Below are 16,790 nucleotides of genomic sequence, written 5' to 3'. Positions count from 1 at the left end.
TTGTTTCCCTTATCTGCTGACTTGAACAAAAACAGATATATATATATATATATATATATATATATATATATATATATATTTATATATATAAAAAAAGATTTATAGGGATGGCTACTAGAGAAAGAACAGCAAAAAATCTAAATAAAGATATAAAGTAAAACAAATTTGTCAGCAGATAGTGCCTTGGGCGTTTTGCACTGCTGCATTCAAACCAAACTGACAACGGGAGAACAAAAGGTTGGATCCATAATACTTACTTCATGCAGCGAGAATGCAAATGGCAGCGAGATGTGGGCAGTCTGACCAGACAGGAGGGGAACGCCAGCAGGAGAGTGTGGCTGGTACGATCCAATGTCAGGGACAAGAGCTGACGGGCCTGAGGGGAGTCCTCACCACACCTGGAGAAAGAACCATGAACACTCAGGACAGGACATGTGAGGTAGGAGGACATTTCTCTGCCTCACATTTCAAGCCTTAAAAGCAATATATCACATCAGAAGTGAGATAAGAGAAAGTTTTTGCAGTACATAAATTATCTATATCCCGGTACATTCATTAGGTCATAGGGCATCACATGGCTGACTCTTTATCTATCAGTCTTTTTTGCACTTTTGCACGATAAGAAAACAGTTTATGACTTTTAAACTTATGCTTGCTGCTGAGGAAAAAACAAAAAGAGGAAAGACGTTAAACGCTTTGTTAAACAGACAATATTTTTATGCCTTGCTTTTATCTCCAAAGTGCTTCCGTGATTGTGTTTCTTTTTTATGAGCCATTCAAAACTCTTTCAAACTCATGCAGTAAGATATGGACAGACAGTTTAAAAGACTAAAAGTATAAAGGAAACAATTAAATAAAAGAGGCTAGAATGAGGCCTTTTTGTTCTGCAGCAAAGAGGTGTGCATAGAGTACTGTGTGTCACTGAAAACATAAAGGAAATATCTCTAGAGATCTTAAAGTAAAAAACAAAGAAAAATTTTATATGTTTTTATAGAGAAGGCACTAAAAAATACCAGGTAAAAATTGATAACAGGAGGCTGAAAAACAACATAGAACATTACATTTCTCAATCCTTCTTTTTACTTATTCTTAAAAGTTAAATTTTCAATTAAAAACATAAAAAATTTAAAATGAGAAAAAAAACTTCATATATAGAAAAATATTTAATTCATTTTTAAAGGTCATAGGCAGTTATTTTATGTCCAGTGGTCATTACATTCTCATTATGTATGAATCTTGCTTATGTCAAAGCAGGGGCCCAAACTAACAGCTTGTTGAAGAGCGGCAAAACCATTCAAATCTCAAAAACCATAATTTTATAGTTGGTTATATGAAAGCTGTTTTATAAACTTTTAAATTATATTTAATGTCTGTTGCATCTGTTGGGTCTTTAAAGAGAACCTAAAATACATGGAAGGGGACATTGGAGGGAGTGCACCACCAGTGGTCCTCTTCTGTGAAACATTTGCTAAAAACACAACATGTTAGCCTTCTCTGTTCAGGCCTGCTGTTTGATAAAAGAAATGTGGTGTAAAAAAAATTATGCAGTGGTTACAATATATATATATTTTTTATCTATAACAGCTTGTTTTCCTTTTAGGTATTTATTCTGAGGAGAAACATTTTACTAATATGTTCTCAGTATGTAATTCACACCAGGAGAAGTGAAGTGCTTTCTCCAGCCTCGATTTGCTGACCTTTGATCAAATAACTACCCAATGAAGGCAGACAGTACCAGAGTTTAAAGCTTTATAAATAGTGTTAGCTTTATACAATATGACATTTTTAGGTTTCGTATATGAATGATCATTTGAGTAATATTTGGCCTTGCCCAAGTTTTAACTAGCTTTAGCTTCGGCCTCAGGGACCAAATAATCTATAAATGAATGCACACCAGTGAGTAATTGTCTGACACAAAAATAAAGCAATAATAAATGTTAGGGTGAAGTGGTTCAAGTGAGTATTATTTCAGTGGTTGTTAAATTGACTTTCTTTTTAATTAGATATTATATTTAAGTGGCTTTTGGGGGGTATTGTTGGTTGTAAAGTCGAACAGCTCTTTCGTAAAATGGAAGCTGAGGAAATGGATTTTGGAGGCAAATGGACTATCAAATATATTTCTATATATTAGGAAGACAATATCTATACAACTCCTCTCTTCATTCCAATGTAAGAGGAATCCTATTCACTGCAACAAAGTCCCAAATGCAAACATGCTGACAATTTAAAGAATCATAAAATACAATGTAAAATCGCATTTTACATTTTTTTACTTAAAGGTTAGAGATTCCACTTTGGACTAAAACAAAATGAGAATGCTTTAAGACTTCTCTAGTTAAAGGAAGAGAGCGCATTTAATTAATATTACCTTTGAACATAAACTCAAAAATCATGAGCTTTTCTTTTTAAAGTGAGAGTGTTCCTGTTTTTGAAGATCATCGTTTTTTTTTCAATAGTGGCCAAGTGAAAAAACTGGTTGGTTTTACTCCCTGACCGCTTAATACTTGAGGATCTAAGTGAGATGTATCCGAGAAATAACATTAGCAGGAGTGCTGACTTGACACCGGTGTATGGTTAGATTATTGGTTTGTTGCATTAATGATTGATAACTTTTGTTTGAATGTCATTTGCTGCTAACAGCAGAGCTCAATACAATTTAATGCATCTAATGGATCCTGTAACTCTCAGCTTGGACGCTGTTGCTCAAAAAAATGTTACACAGGTTTGTTCTAATTATACGTTTTAAGTAACCTGTAATGAATACCATGGTTTTAGCTGAAGAGGCTTTTATACTGAGCTGTACTTAAACCAATCTGGTTGTGAGGAAATGTGAGAGTTCATGAGTGAAAATCTCACTGGAAGCAGATTCAGTGGGACTATGTGGAACATGATGCCAAGATGGACAATGTATTGGAGATAAGCAGTATGTTTTGACTCCCACTCACTTCTCTGGATTAAACCCCTCCACCTCCTCCAAAAAAACACTGCTATGAGAGACTGATTCTCCTCCAGAAACCATTAGGAACTTCAGGATAGTCCCTCTAGTGGAGCCCAGGAACAAAACAGTCCGGTTCTTGTGAGGGCCGGCTTCTGTGTCTACCACCATGGCTGTCAACTGGTACCTAGATAGATAAATCAATAAAGTAAACCCATATCAACATTCATAATTCTTGCTGTATTTTTTCCCCTCATGCTGTAAAATCATAATGCATACCTTCCCATAGTCTTAACCACCCAAGGTCTATGTCCCAGCAGTGGCACAGTCTCGTCCATAAGTGGATGGGTCTTTACAAAGTTCAGCACCTCATCAGGCAATGTTGTTGATGTGCTAAATCTGGATCCCTGCACTGCACACCCACCGGGCCTGTAGTAAAATAAAGAACAGGACAGACAATTCACTTTCAGGTCTGCGTAGGTGACTTCTTCCTAAAAAGTAATTAAGGATTTATGGGATAGACGGTTGCTCATCGAAGAGCTGTAAGGAGAGTATCTATGAGACAGATGCTCAGGACGGGAATGCTGCAGTACTTTTTGCTTCACATCACCTCGGTTTAGGCACTGCCTCATCTGGTACAGGTGTCCAAATAGACTCTGGGGATTTTTGCTCTTTAAATCGGCCCTCAAACACATGAGCGAGCTGCTGCATATCAAACACGCAAACTGCAGAACCTGGAATGCTGCCAGAGATGAGGAGAGAGAAAACGACGGTGAGAAAATGATTAATCCCTGTTAAGGTTTTGTAAACATAGTGTATCACTGGCTACCTGTTCGGTGGTGTGGAAAAGAGACCCAGAATGACGTCCCGTCCCTGCATATGGATGATGTTGCTTGTGGCGTGTAGGAGGTTGAAGTAAAAATGGGAGTCTCCTGGGATGGAGCAGTTAAGGCGTGCCTTTAGGAATGTGGTCCACTGCTTCTCGAGGACACGCTGAGATCCACCCAAATCTGATTTACACACACGTGCCACACGGGATACCATAACCTGAAATATAAAAATGTAGATAGGAAAATATTGAAGGAATAGTTTGTAGTTTTTAATGAAATCATCGTAATAGCTCATTTCAGCTGTTTCAAAATAGTGCAAGACTGCAAATAGCTAGCAATATGTTAAAAATCTACACTGTTCTATCAGCAAATCCATGTCACTAGTGTGGCATCCCTCAGGGATTGGTGTTAGGTTCTTATTTTTGTAACACACATTGTACAGTGCTATTTCACTCTCTGTATATATGCTGCTTTAAATTTAATCTGGATGTAGAGCTAAATTCTGGAAATTACATCATACCAAGTTTAACAGTGTTTCAATTGAGAGGGGAAACTTCAAGAGTTTACGTATTGTATGGGTGTTATTTATTGCCTTCATTGACTCTGCTAGCAACTGTAGCATCAGCCGTTTACCTAATAATAATAATGTATGGTAAATGACCTGTATTTATAGAGGAGATTTTCAAGTTAGGAAACTTCACCAAAGTGCTTTAAACTACTTTCCGTTATTTACCCATTCGACCAGACACCGATGGTGGCAAGCTACATTGTAGCCACAGCTGCCCTGGGGCTCACTGACAGAAGCAAGGATGTCAGTAAAAGTCGAAGCCGGGGCTTGAACCAACAACTCTCCTAATGCAGGGAAATCTGCATCCAATGCCACTGTCGTCTAAGTGTTTTTCACCATTTCAACAGATGTTTGGTATGTAAAATGTAAATCACCAATTTGATTGGCTTAATGCTGATTGAAAAACTCGCTTCACTAATTCTTGATAAAAAAAAATGTTTACCATGCGTCATAATAGCACACATAGTTTTAAATATAATAAAATGGCAATTTTGATAATCACATTTCTGACATTTTTTATTTTTTTTTTACCTAGTATAAATTAAAATACATCCATGCTTGTTTAGGAAGATTCAGAAGGCCTCCAGATTTAATGAAAGTCATGTCCATAAAAGACAAAGAAGAGCCTTTGGTTTCTTGTGTTTATCATGTCTGGAATTTGATCAGGACTATACACTGCTACCCACACTAATGACCATGTAGGAACAGGCTTTAACTCTCATCATTAACTTTTATGGTAAAGAGTTAAGTTTACAAAGCAGGGAAACCATCTGTAAGCGTTGTTTGCAAAGAGTTAATTGGCATCACTTTAAAATGCATTACTGGCTAAGTTATGAATGTTTCACATCAAAGTAGAGCATAAATATCCCAATACTAGCCTGGCATTACAGCAAATCATGGTTTATAAAATTAAAGGAGAAAAACACAAAGTTTTTTTTTGTGACCGTAGCTTTATATGAGAAGAAACAAATACTTAAGCTCTTGGTTTTTACATGATGTATTTCCAAAACCTTATAGTTATACTAAGAAGTGATTCTATATTGAAGAGTTTTGCACTTTTTAAAAAACTTCAGCTTGAACAACAAAACTCTTGGTCTTCTAGCAAAAGAAGCAAGAAAAGAACAAAAAAGAGCAAAACCCCAGGGAACCAACTTCTAAAATGATTGAGGTTATGTTGCAAAGCTTTGGGAAAAATGTATCCCCTTTGACCTACTGTAAGGCTATTAGGAGCAAGTAACTTAATTTTGCAATACTAAAGTAGTTTTAATATTCTTACTTGGCTTACATCAGTAAACATGTAAGCATTACCATGTGGTTGACATCTTGCATTATGCCAGCATGAGCATGTTGGCAGACAGTCGGACATTATCTAAACAAGTCAAATCAACAATGCTTGCAGGGGCTTTGCATTATTGGACAACTATTGATTACAGAACATTCACAGAGCGACTAAAGGAAAGGAAGTAATGTAAAGGAGAGCGGCACCTTCTCTAGGTGATGGAACTCCATAGCCATCTCTCTGAAGAAAAAATAAATATGAGGCCCCCACTCCATGGCACTCACAAAGTAGGGCTCTGAAAAAAAAAGAAAAAAAAGTGACAACACTATAAAGCAAAACAAGAAATACTGCTGTCCACCACACTGACTAATTAAACATTCATATCCTGTTTAATCAATCCTCATAGACAACAGGGTGAATGTTATAATGATCATTTATTCATCTTCCACAGCTTTGACTCGCCTGAGCCTGTTTTTTTCCCTTCAGGCTGCCCTGTTCATTCAGAGACTAGCTGAGATTTGAAATCTATGGGGACTCTGGCTAACCTCAATATATCACTCTGTCTGATCGCATTTCTTTTATAAAACACCTATTAAAAGGAGGCCTGATAATGATGTCTGGTTCTGTTGAAACATGGTTATCATTTAGCTCTGCAAACCTTTTTTGCCCATGACCTCAACATAAGTACTTAATGGTACTAAGCTTCTTTAAACCTTCTAAATTTTAACAATAAATACACAGACTTCAATTAAAGTTTTTTTCCATATTAGCAATAAATCCTAACAGGTGTTATTGATGCTACTATTCCATCTGAGGGAACAGAAAGTTGTTTAGGCTACACCTGTAGCTCTACAGGAGAGGCAGTTAAGATTCAAAGAAAGACCTCTGTAACACTTCCAGTTAAATTGGTTCAATTTTCTTTTAGCACAAAAGATAGCAAGTGTGGTTTCAATTATTTGCTTGCTGATTGTCTGTTGAAAGTGTCTTGGCCCTGAGGGGTCACTTCCAATGTCCCTGCTTCTAAAAGTACCTCTGAACCATTTAGAATCGTGCTTCACTGTGCGCAGAGCTGGGCTGTCGCCGAGGCTACGATAGATGACCGCGTCGATGGCCAGAAAATCAGTCACAGTCCCCGTAAAAAGGCTTCCATCTGAACAAGACGGTAAGAAAGACAGAGAGAGAGAGAGAGAGAGCAAGAGACACGATGGGAGGAGATTAGGGAGAAGAGTGGGGACATGGAGATGGAGAGATAGCACAAGGTCAGAGAGATTAAAACTAAACAAGCAATTCAGGAATAGGTCTGGCTATAAATCACTTGTAAAGGTAAACCTAAGTGTGTAGTGTGTGCATTTTGGCGACTGGAGCTAGAACTAACTGTGGCAAACAAAAAAGGGAGTCTTTGCCTCCAGGGTGCAAAGTCAACATCCTACCTGCAAATAACGCCACATTAGCATGTCGGGGATCATACGGACAGCGGGCCATCCCGCTGACAGGCTCTCCTGCCATTTCTAGAGTGTCTCGCTGCAATAAAAGAAGAATCATAAAGACAACACAACTGGGAGATAAAGAAATTCTCTCACATGCAGATAGAGGAATACTAACAGTGTAGTTGGCACACAGAGGGTTGAAGGCGTTTGTTCCACATACAAACAGGCCGTCGTGTTGGCTGAGTAAGACCTTGATGAAATTGCGACACTCTTCCTGCAGGAAAGAAGAGAAAGAGAACATTAAGGAAGAAAAAGTTCTGCCAAATATGAAACGGAGGATTGTCCAATGCCAAGAATCAGAGGAAGAAATGTAATAACAGCCCTAAGGTGAAAAAAAACCCCAGAACCTCACTGTTTCTACAGAACAATGGGCTCTGACTATTCTATTATCTTCAAAGCAAAGGCTGTAGATGAAAGTTTAAAAGTGTCAGGGAATCAAAGATTTCCTGACACTTTTTTTCTCTTTAGTTGATCTCTTGGACAATTCCCAAGAAATCAGTAACGGATGAAATGTTCCTCTCTAGGAAGATGAGAAATATATCTCTTTAATACAGTTTATTAAGTGCAGACCTACTGATGTTCGACGCAGCTGACTCCACAGCTCACTAACAGCTAATAGTGTTATACTAACACTAACCTAATACTAGTCTTGATCTATTTATCTGTATCTTGTCTTGTTTTATTTTCCACCCCTTTTCTCTGAGCTTAATCTGTAATCATTTAGTTTTCTATTTTTTGCAACTTCAAATTGTTGTAATCCAACTAAAATGTCCATGACATGCTTTGATAAAAACCAAACAAGATTTTAACGCCACAAGTCTCTTCTATATCTTCTCCATAAAGCTCTTCCTGTCTCAGTTTTTCTCCTTAGACTTTTCTAGGTTGTGTTTCTTTTAAGAACCTTTTTGAGACACAGATTATCTTCAGTCAATCTTAAAGATAACCAATAAACCGGTTTATCTTTTACGGTAAATCAGAATGCTCAAAATTTATCGGGTTCACACCAAAAAAGAGCAGACAGGACAAACCTCTTTTTGCTAAAGCGAATATAACGTGTATTCTATAAGACAGCTGGAGAGTTCAGAAGCCAGCTGCATACATTAGCAGTTTCCATGTCAAATGAGCCACATGTTCCCTTAGCTACACATTTTTCTGAGTTTTATTCCTTAAAATAAAAGGTGTTTGATGATTGTTGCTTGTAAGTTTGAAGCGGCTACTCAAACTCAATGAAAAATAGTTATATAGATTCTTTTTATTCCAGTTGTCAGTGACAACGTTGATACCTTTTGGTAATATCTGGATGCTAATAGGTCTATTTTCCTCAGGAAAGAACTGGGCAGATGTAGTAAATGTGTGCTGCTAAAAGATACAGTGGTCAGCAGAATTCTTAGGTATGCTACGAAGATGTCCTATAAGAAAAGACTACAATGTTTACCCTGCCTCTACCCATAACCGCTGGAGATATCTGTTACTATTTTTGGCTGTACAGAAGAAAAAGAATACCTCCCTTTTTGAAAATTTGACTGTCAGGCTTGGTAAAGTTTGGTTTTCCCCATAATTTATGTGAAAAAGCTGGAAATTAGATAGATCTTATAATTAAAGTAAAATTTCAGTCAGATGTTCCGAATATCAATTATTGACCAAATTCAAATAATAGATGTTTTCATCTAACAGTAAACTCTGAATTGGACAAGCATTTTCGCATGAACACGATGTTCTATAGCATTTTTATCTTGGTGTGTTGCAGCAAGTTTCAACAGATCTTACACATAATTGCAGGTAAGGTATTAAAATAGTTAGTCTTCACATTTTAATGTTAATTTAAAAGTTAAAGGTATAGTAGAGGATGTTTTTTTTCTGAATGTCAATCATATCACCAGAATGATTGACATCATTCTGGTGATATGTTTACGTAACTCGTCTACATGCTCGTCCCCATTTCCACTTATCGGTGGTGAGTCTGACATAGTGGAAAAATTGCAAATCTCCTTTTGGAAAGTAAGCTTGTATGAGTGATGCAAATGGCAAATTTTAATAGCAGTTCCCTCTGGGGAGCAGGTACAACGTTGTGCATATGCATTTATTTTTAAGTGGAGAAGGCGGGTTTTTTCAGAAATTTGCAAAAATCCTCCACTATACCTTTAATAACCATATTAAAATATTAGCGTATTCTTTAACAACTTCAGTTCTAGTATGGTAAAGTGTTACAGGTCTATACTTAAGGTAAAAGTGACTTTGACTTTGAGGAGTAATGAAATTTCAAATATGTAGTATCTGAAAATAAAAAAATAAATAAAAAGATGTTAAAGGCCTGTGTATAACTTCATTAGTCTTTTTCCTGTATTCTAATGTCTAATCGTGTTCTGGACATTTTTCCCTTTATCTTATAGGTCTTTTTTCTGTTGTCTGCCTTGCACCCATACTGTCTCTCCACCTTAAGCCAGTCCTCTTGTCTTTGCTCCTGTTTTATCACAGCTTTAATTCTTCCTTTCTTCACACCTGCAGTCTCATCTTTTGATCTGCGCTCCACAGCCCAGAGGCTGCCCACTCCTCCATATCTGTTTCTCTCCCTCGTTCTTATTTTTCCTCACCCACACAAACACACCTATGCCTCCTTTCCCCACCTGTTTTCAATTACAGCATCCTCCCCGAAGGCTGCGTCACTTAGCTCTTCTGTTTGTTCGACACAAGTTCCTCTGTTTGATAAATCTTCTTCCACAAGTTACACCAGAATTGAATTTTGCCAGCTAGCCGGCTGCATTCACTCACTTCTTTTTTTAAGCCCCACATCTTTGTTCTGGTTGTGTCTTTTTGAAGGCTATCGATGCTGTATGAAACAGAGAGGAAATCATTGCATGCAGAATAAATGGCTTTCAGTTTCTTTCAGCTTCGGTAATGTTTGCCTCCATAAACTTGATTGGTTAATTTACTGCTTCTGTAACCTCAAAATCAAATTTGTGTAAAGCCTCAAAAGCAGGGGCAGCCTAAGAAGAAGGTTTCTAAAGCAGATTGGGTTTGTGTTTTCAGTGTTTTACCTCATGTTTGCCCTTCATCCGACACACTCGGATGTCGTTCTTGTTGGACTCCCAAGTCCTTTTCTGAAACACGTGAAGCACATGTAGAATCACTTTGCAGTTATACAGGAGTGTCAAATTAAGTAAAAAAATAGAAATATTTATATAATAGTGATACCTTGCTGTAAAACATCTCTTCCCCCGCCATGTTGTCCAGCTCCACTCTGTACAAATCATCTCTGCAAAACACAACAAATTGCTCACATGGTGTGAAGTAAAAAAAAAATCTTCTAGAGGTTTTTTTTTTTTACCATTTTTGCTTTTTTTCATGTTCACATTCTTTCATGTTTCAGAACACAAAAGGTATTAACAACAAAATAACATACAGAAAACCTGAGTAAATACAAAATATTATTTTAAAATCCTTATTTTTAAAATGTATTATGTTAACTGTAGGCAGCAAAAAAGATAAAACACATTGTAAAGATTTTGTGCAGACCAGGGGAAGAATAATTTTGGCGTTGCCTAATAGCCGTTTTGTTCTTTTTTGGCAAGCAGTGGTTTGCGCTTTGGCTAGGCCATTTTTGCCATTTTTCAATGTTGCACACAAACTTAACCAAAAGTCAACGAGTTCTGCAGTGCTTGGGATGTTTCTCTGGATTCTTTTTAGAACTTCCTGGGTGAGTTGTTGAAGCACTCTATAGTTCATGTTAGAGTGGTGACAATTCCAGGAATAATTCACCATGTTATTTCCATTTGTAGATAATGGTCCTCACAGTGTTTTGCTTAATTATTCAAATCTAATTGTACAAGTCAGACTGTGATATGGCCATGGGCGTAGGTTTGCATAGGGACCACAGGGACCTACCAACATTTTGGACCGACCAACTTATCCCTACCAATAGTTTGATGTGAATAACATTTTTATAATTTACAATACAGCATTGTTGCAGCAGTCGCTTCTTTTGCTCTTGCAGCTCTGCTGCCGGGTACACAGTAAATGTTGCAGTGTTAAAGTAACACTCAAGAGTACATTTGGTCCCACTCTGACTTAGTATGGGACCAAATGTACGCTCAAAGTGTTACTTTAACACTCAAAGTGTTACTTTAACACTGCAACATTTACTTTGTAGCTGCTGCTGCCGCTCCGTCTGAGTGCCAGTCTTGTCTTTCATGTCCCCTTTACTATAGCAGTGCATGTAACAGTGCTGTTTAGCTCCAGTCACATTGGTTTTTCTGCCTTAAGTTCCGCCTTCTCTCTTCCTGATTGGCTATTTTCTAGTCTGTAGGTGTGCGCGCGTGCTTAGAGCAGGAAGTTTAGATTTTATTCACGCAAGAATACTGCTGTTACTACAATTAATGTTATGCTACGAAACTAGTCCAAATGAAAAATCTAAATATTATCTACACTAAAAAGGTGAAAACTGCTTATTGTAGTTCTGCAAAGAAGCAAGAGAGTGTGTTTTGACTTGTTGAACTTGAGAAATGTAAATAACCAACGTTAGCACCTCAAAATAAAATTGAATTCTGAAGTTTCATACATTTAATCAACAAAAACATTTTATACAACTAAATATTCTGATTTGGACAGGAGTTCTGCAGACTGCTGGGAAAATGGACAAGCAAAGACTGTAAGCTATCAAAAATTCTGATTCTTAGCCACAGCCAAGTGAAAAAGAAAATGTGAGGGTTTTTCTTTTACCAATCTTTCTTTGCAATTACAGTTTAAATTTTTTGAAGATCCTTTGAGACAGTTCAGGTATAAATCCCAGGTGTTATGTCTTTTTATAGAGAATAACAACTTGTAATGTTTAGATGAAATGGGATACAGTATTTACAGTCCAGCTTCAATGTGTGGAAATCAAGTTAGGTTCACATTCATTCTAATGTTTTGCTTCTTGCGTACATGTAAATACAATAAACATATTTGCAGTTCCTTGAATGTATTATTTTGCATGATACAGAGAGAGCTAAGTAGATTAAGAAAATAAGAGTGGGTTTTACTTCTGTTTACCTCTGCACAATTCTATATCTTCAAATGAAAATACAGGATAAATCCACATACTGTCATGGTTTTGGTTTTGTTCAAGTTTTATCTGAGTTTTCATTGGTCTTATTTCCAATTTTTGTGTTCTAGTTATTTTTGATTATATTTTAGTTCTTATATCTCTTGTTTGCCCTCTTGTGTCAGTCTCCTTTACCTAGCTTGCCTCTGTTCACACCTGCTCCCAATCTGCTAATTAGCCTGGTCTTTGTTTCTCTCTCCCATTTATTCTCCTCCTGCTCAGTCACTCATTGCTGGTTTGTCCCATTACTTTTTCCCCTTCTTGTTGTGTGTATTCCTGGTTTTCAGCTTTTGTGGATTTATTTTTTTATTTTTGCATCTCTTGAACTTTTGCTTAATTAAATCCTTCGAGTAACAACCTTAAGCTGTTGTGTCTGCATTTGGGTCCTGTCAAACCTCCACCCCCACTGTGACACATACAACAGGCATATTTAGACTATATTTAGTTAAATAGGCACGTATTTACCTTTTGTCTTAGTTACTGGTGTGTTCAAATGCAAACCTTTTCAAAGTGTAAAAAAGTCTCAATTCCACATTTGTCCGAGCTGGTGATGCACAGACATTGATAAACGGCATCTAATGTGTGTAACGCTTATAAAATTTGTAGGAATGTAGAAAGAACTGCTGTTTTTAAACAAAATGGGCCCTGATGCTCAATTCAAGCATAAAAAGAAAATAGGCGCATGCATACTGTGTAGGACCAATGACATCAGACCAATTAAACTTAAGACCAATAGTGTCCCTACCAAAGTTGAGATCAAAGCTATGCCCTCATATAGCCCAGGTACTCAAGGAAATCCAGGAAATCCAGGGAATCAAATTTATTTTATGAGGTAACAACATGCCAGACATTTATTGCACTTGGTTTAACTACCTATATCCCCTCAATAAAGGATAACTTTATTTAAAAACTGTTTTTTGTATTTACTCAGGTTATTTCTTGGTCTTTCTTTTTGTCTGAAGTTCTGAAACATGTATTTGTAGAAAGTACAAAAAAAAGCTTGTAACAGGAGGCAGATTCGTTTTCATAGAATTGTGATAACATGTCTAAACAATACTGAACATCTTATTCATTATGAACAAGAAGTGGTATAAAAAAAACTTCACGTTAAATATTTTTTCTTTGCTATGATAATTGAAGGGTTATGGTTTGAAAATTCTATTTTTCAGTAAATTAAACATTACGTCAGTAAGACCGAGAAAACATAATGGAAGATTTATGTGTAGGCATGTTTCTGCCACATGATTGTCTCATTAGTATTTGCTTTAAAAAGCAATTACGTTGATTTTCCTAATGAGGTGACTGGGGAGTAAGTGTCACTGTATTTTCGGTTGTTTTAGCAGTAGCTCTCTTTCATTTACGCTTTAATGAAAATGCTGTTGTTGACTTTAAAAAAAATATATCAAAATATCATTTATGCCAGACAGCCATCTGCCTCTGTTTTTACCATGAGTCACCCACTGACAATATTCAGACTAAATGTGCTGAAAGCTTTGCTTTAAATGGATATGTATTACTGGGTTTGTTTTGGCTTCATTATGACTTTTAACAACAGCTAATAACTTTTTAACATATTTTCTAGTACAGGAACCTAATTTTAACACACATTTCAGAATTTTCTGCATTTGATTCTTGTCTTTAACAAGACAGAAACAATGCTGTAATATTTTCCACTTGTGAGCTGAGATGTAGAGTTTAATATCAGCTCTGGAAGAAAGTCTGGACCTCGTTGGTGGCAAAAGGTTTGTAGGCATTTATAAGCTTGCAAATATCCAACCTTTTACTGGTTTTTCAGGAACCTCAAACAATCATTTGAGCCCTGTCCTGTTATTTTAGAGTAAAATGAACATTAATTAAACCAACTATATCGGTTGACATCTAGGATGTATTCCACAATTAATGGTTACTTAAAAATGCTTTAATAATCAAGTGTACAAGACTCACACTGCAAAAAAATGACATCTAAATAGGTTATTTTCTCTTAAAATAAGTGCCTTTGTTCTTGCTTTGAGGAGGTAAGTGAGATCCTTTGCCAATAGAACAAGGCAATTTACATTTAAAATAAGAAAAAAAACTTTTTTCTTATTTCAAGTCCATATTATCTTAATATTTTAAGAGTAAAAATGCTCAATCCATTAGCAAAAAAAATCTAATTTACTTACTCAAATTAAAGTAAAATACACTTAATTTAAGAAAGGTTTACTTATTCCTAAAGAGTTTGTGCAGTGTTAGGTTTCAATAGCTTGCATCTGTTTTGTCTCGAATGTACAGCGCAGGTAGGTTTTGCAAGCTTTTGCAAGATTTGGAACTCCTATTTTCTTGCAACTCCATTTCTGCAGAAGATAAATAAATTCTTTATTCAGCAGGAGAGACAGCTCTACACTGTGACATGAGAGTAGTTAATTCAGACACTAAAAAAAATGTGGTTTGATCATTTTGTAGCAGTTAAGATATAAAACACAGGGAATCTCATTCCTATTGTTATGAAAAATGTGTAACTGTAACAGAAATTAAATTAATTTTTTTCCCACACAAATACTTTCTCTAGGCTCTGTAGCAGCAGATCACTTTTGATTTTGAAATTTGATGTATAGCCATTACATGCTAATGTGGTTTTTCCAGCAGAATTACTTTCTGTTAGATGAGTGAAGCCATTCCAAGCTGCAAGGAAACGTGAATGACTCACAGGTAAAACTAATATCAAAAAGATAATAAAACCTTTCTCTAACTTGTACATTTGCATAAAATCACATGCGGCGGCAGCATGTCTTGAATATTCTATTCGAGGCTTGTTGATCCACATTTCAACATTTCAGAATGGGTACGTGGATCTGATAAAGATTTGCTCAAAGCCGGATGGCTGCAAAGAGGGCTTGAGTTTTACATAACAGGCTGATAGATATTCTGTATCAAGCATGTATAGGCAGTTAGAACCATAGAGTAGTACCCACATTTCTATCACAGAGCCATTTTTCTATTCTATTTCCACATCATTTGGCTGTAATATTGTTGTTTGGATGCTTTTGTTTTGACTCTGGGCCTCAAATCCTAAAATACAGCTTCCACAAAGGTGCACGCAAAAGCCAATAATGCATTTGAAATTAGCAATGATTACATGTTTTTAGCAAGTTGGGAGTGATTTGACGTAGTCATAAAAACATAGACCCTGTAAACCACAGATTCTTTATTATATACACTTTTGAATGCTGCTGATGAACAAAAGAAAGCTTTACTCCATGTTCATAATATATTAACAGAAACCATGAACTAGTTGGTATTAAAGTCTAATTCTATCATGAGCATCAGAACTGTTTTCTAGGCCTCATCTCCCTTTGTACTCAGTCTGCAGAAAAAAAGTTCCTCATGGAAGGACAAACTTCCTGTTGTCAAAATCACCATTTACAAATGTAAAAATGGGTACCATGATACACAGTTCTCTTAAGATGTATTTGGAGGAACAATTATTAATTTATCAATTGTTAATTATTAAAAATGAATATATATATATATATCTTTTTTTGGGGGGGGGTTCAAATAGAACTGATTCTGCTTGTTGATTATTTCTAATCTTCTAGCGGTGCAAAGCGGTTTATTATAAACGATAAATAGATTCACAGCTTTCACTTGACATTTAAAAACAGCAGTGAATAAATTATCACTGGATTCTGGAATAAAATGATAACGTCCCACTGAAGAGTGACAGCAGATGGAATGGAAGCAAACTCATTTTAAAGCAAACGCGTCACAGTCGGAGGCTGTTGCTGTTGGTTACCTGGCTCCGATGTACAGCGTGCGGTTGACTTGGAGGACCGTTTGGATGTGCAGCTCCTGTCTCTGAGCGGAACGATGGGCTCTGCCCAGGAACACAGGATATCTTCTCACCACTGGTGTGTTTACATAGACATATAAAAGGAGAAGGTGAGCTGCAGAGCAGATGAAAATGCACGTGCTCAGCTCAAGGACTTCTGAGAACTGTGGACCTGAAGCACCTTTTCTGCTTCTATAGTTACCAGAAGTACACAGGCAGGCTGTAAAACACCCTCTCTAACCTTCACTTTAATAGTGTCTTCAATCACTCTCGATGGCTTTGTTAAGGCAAACACAGATAATAGGCAGAGGGGAATGCGAAAGCATACTAAACACTCTTATCCTGTTAGTCTTCCCAGATGTGGTTGTTTCCTGCATTCCTATAATGCGGCTCTTTAAGTTGCTGCAGCGAATAAAACGTTCTTCATTTCCTCATTGGATCATAAATGAACTCTGAAATACAGACAAGCTGCATGGCCAAAGGAGAAGGTCTTTGGGAGCAGTCCTTGACTTCAGGTGACATATTTATGCCTCTATGGCCTTCTGTGTCGAGGACAGACGGACATTTCGCCACATGCTTTTATCAACTGGACTCACATGACAAGAACACCCTACCACAGCATCTATGTTGGTGTTATTTTTGTTGTACCTATTTGGACACATGCATATGAAAATTATTTGGAGGACAGCTATCAAACATATATATACAATCACCAGCCACTTTATTAGGTACCCCATGCTAGTAACGGGTTGGACCCCCTTTTGCCTTCAGAACTGCCTCAATTCTTTGTGGCATAGATTCAA

The 16,790-nt window shown here is 36.7% G+C and overlaps 1 protein-coding gene across 1 annotated transcript in view; it reads right to left on the bottom strand.

The window, feature by feature from the left end:
• Nucleotides 1-16,790, bottom strand: part of LOC107100917 (semaphorin-6B-like) — a gene marked incomplete at its 5' end in the record, with an annotated part of 48,169 nt that overhangs the window by 5,402 nt on the left and 25,977 nt on the right. Inside the window, 12 exons of the mRNA XM_015399596.1 lie at nucleotides 258-398; nucleotides 2,946-3,122; nucleotides 3,215-3,364; nucleotides 3,546-3,677; nucleotides 3,765-3,982; nucleotides 5,819-5,907; nucleotides 6,643-6,762; nucleotides 7,043-7,133; nucleotides 7,215-7,313; nucleotides 10,135-10,197; nucleotides 10,292-10,352; nucleotides 15,952-16,063. Of these exons, the coding sequence (XP_015255082.1) occupies nucleotides 258-398; nucleotides 2,946-3,122; nucleotides 3,215-3,364; nucleotides 3,546-3,677; nucleotides 3,765-3,982; nucleotides 5,819-5,907; nucleotides 6,643-6,762; nucleotides 7,043-7,133; nucleotides 7,215-7,313; nucleotides 10,135-10,197; nucleotides 10,292-10,352; nucleotides 15,952-16,063 (1,453 nt within the window). The remainder of the gene's footprint in view (nucleotides 1-257; nucleotides 399-2,945; nucleotides 3,123-3,214; nucleotides 3,365-3,545; nucleotides 3,678-3,764; nucleotides 3,983-5,818; nucleotides 5,908-6,642; nucleotides 6,763-7,042; nucleotides 7,134-7,214; nucleotides 7,314-10,134; nucleotides 10,198-10,291; nucleotides 10,353-15,951; nucleotides 16,064-16,790) is intronic.

Source organism: Cyprinodon variegatus, unplaced genomic scaffold, assembly GCF_000732505.1.
Source record: "Cyprinodon variegatus isolate N-32 unplaced genomic scaffold, C_variegatus-1.0 Scaffold1028, whole genome shotgun sequence".
Taxonomy (NCBI): Eukaryota; Metazoa; Chordata; class Actinopteri; order Cyprinodontiformes; family Cyprinodontidae; genus Cyprinodon; species Cyprinodon variegatus.
The sequence above is the reverse complement of the archived record's forward strand: the minus strand, read 5'-3'. Positions and strand labels throughout refer to the sequence as shown.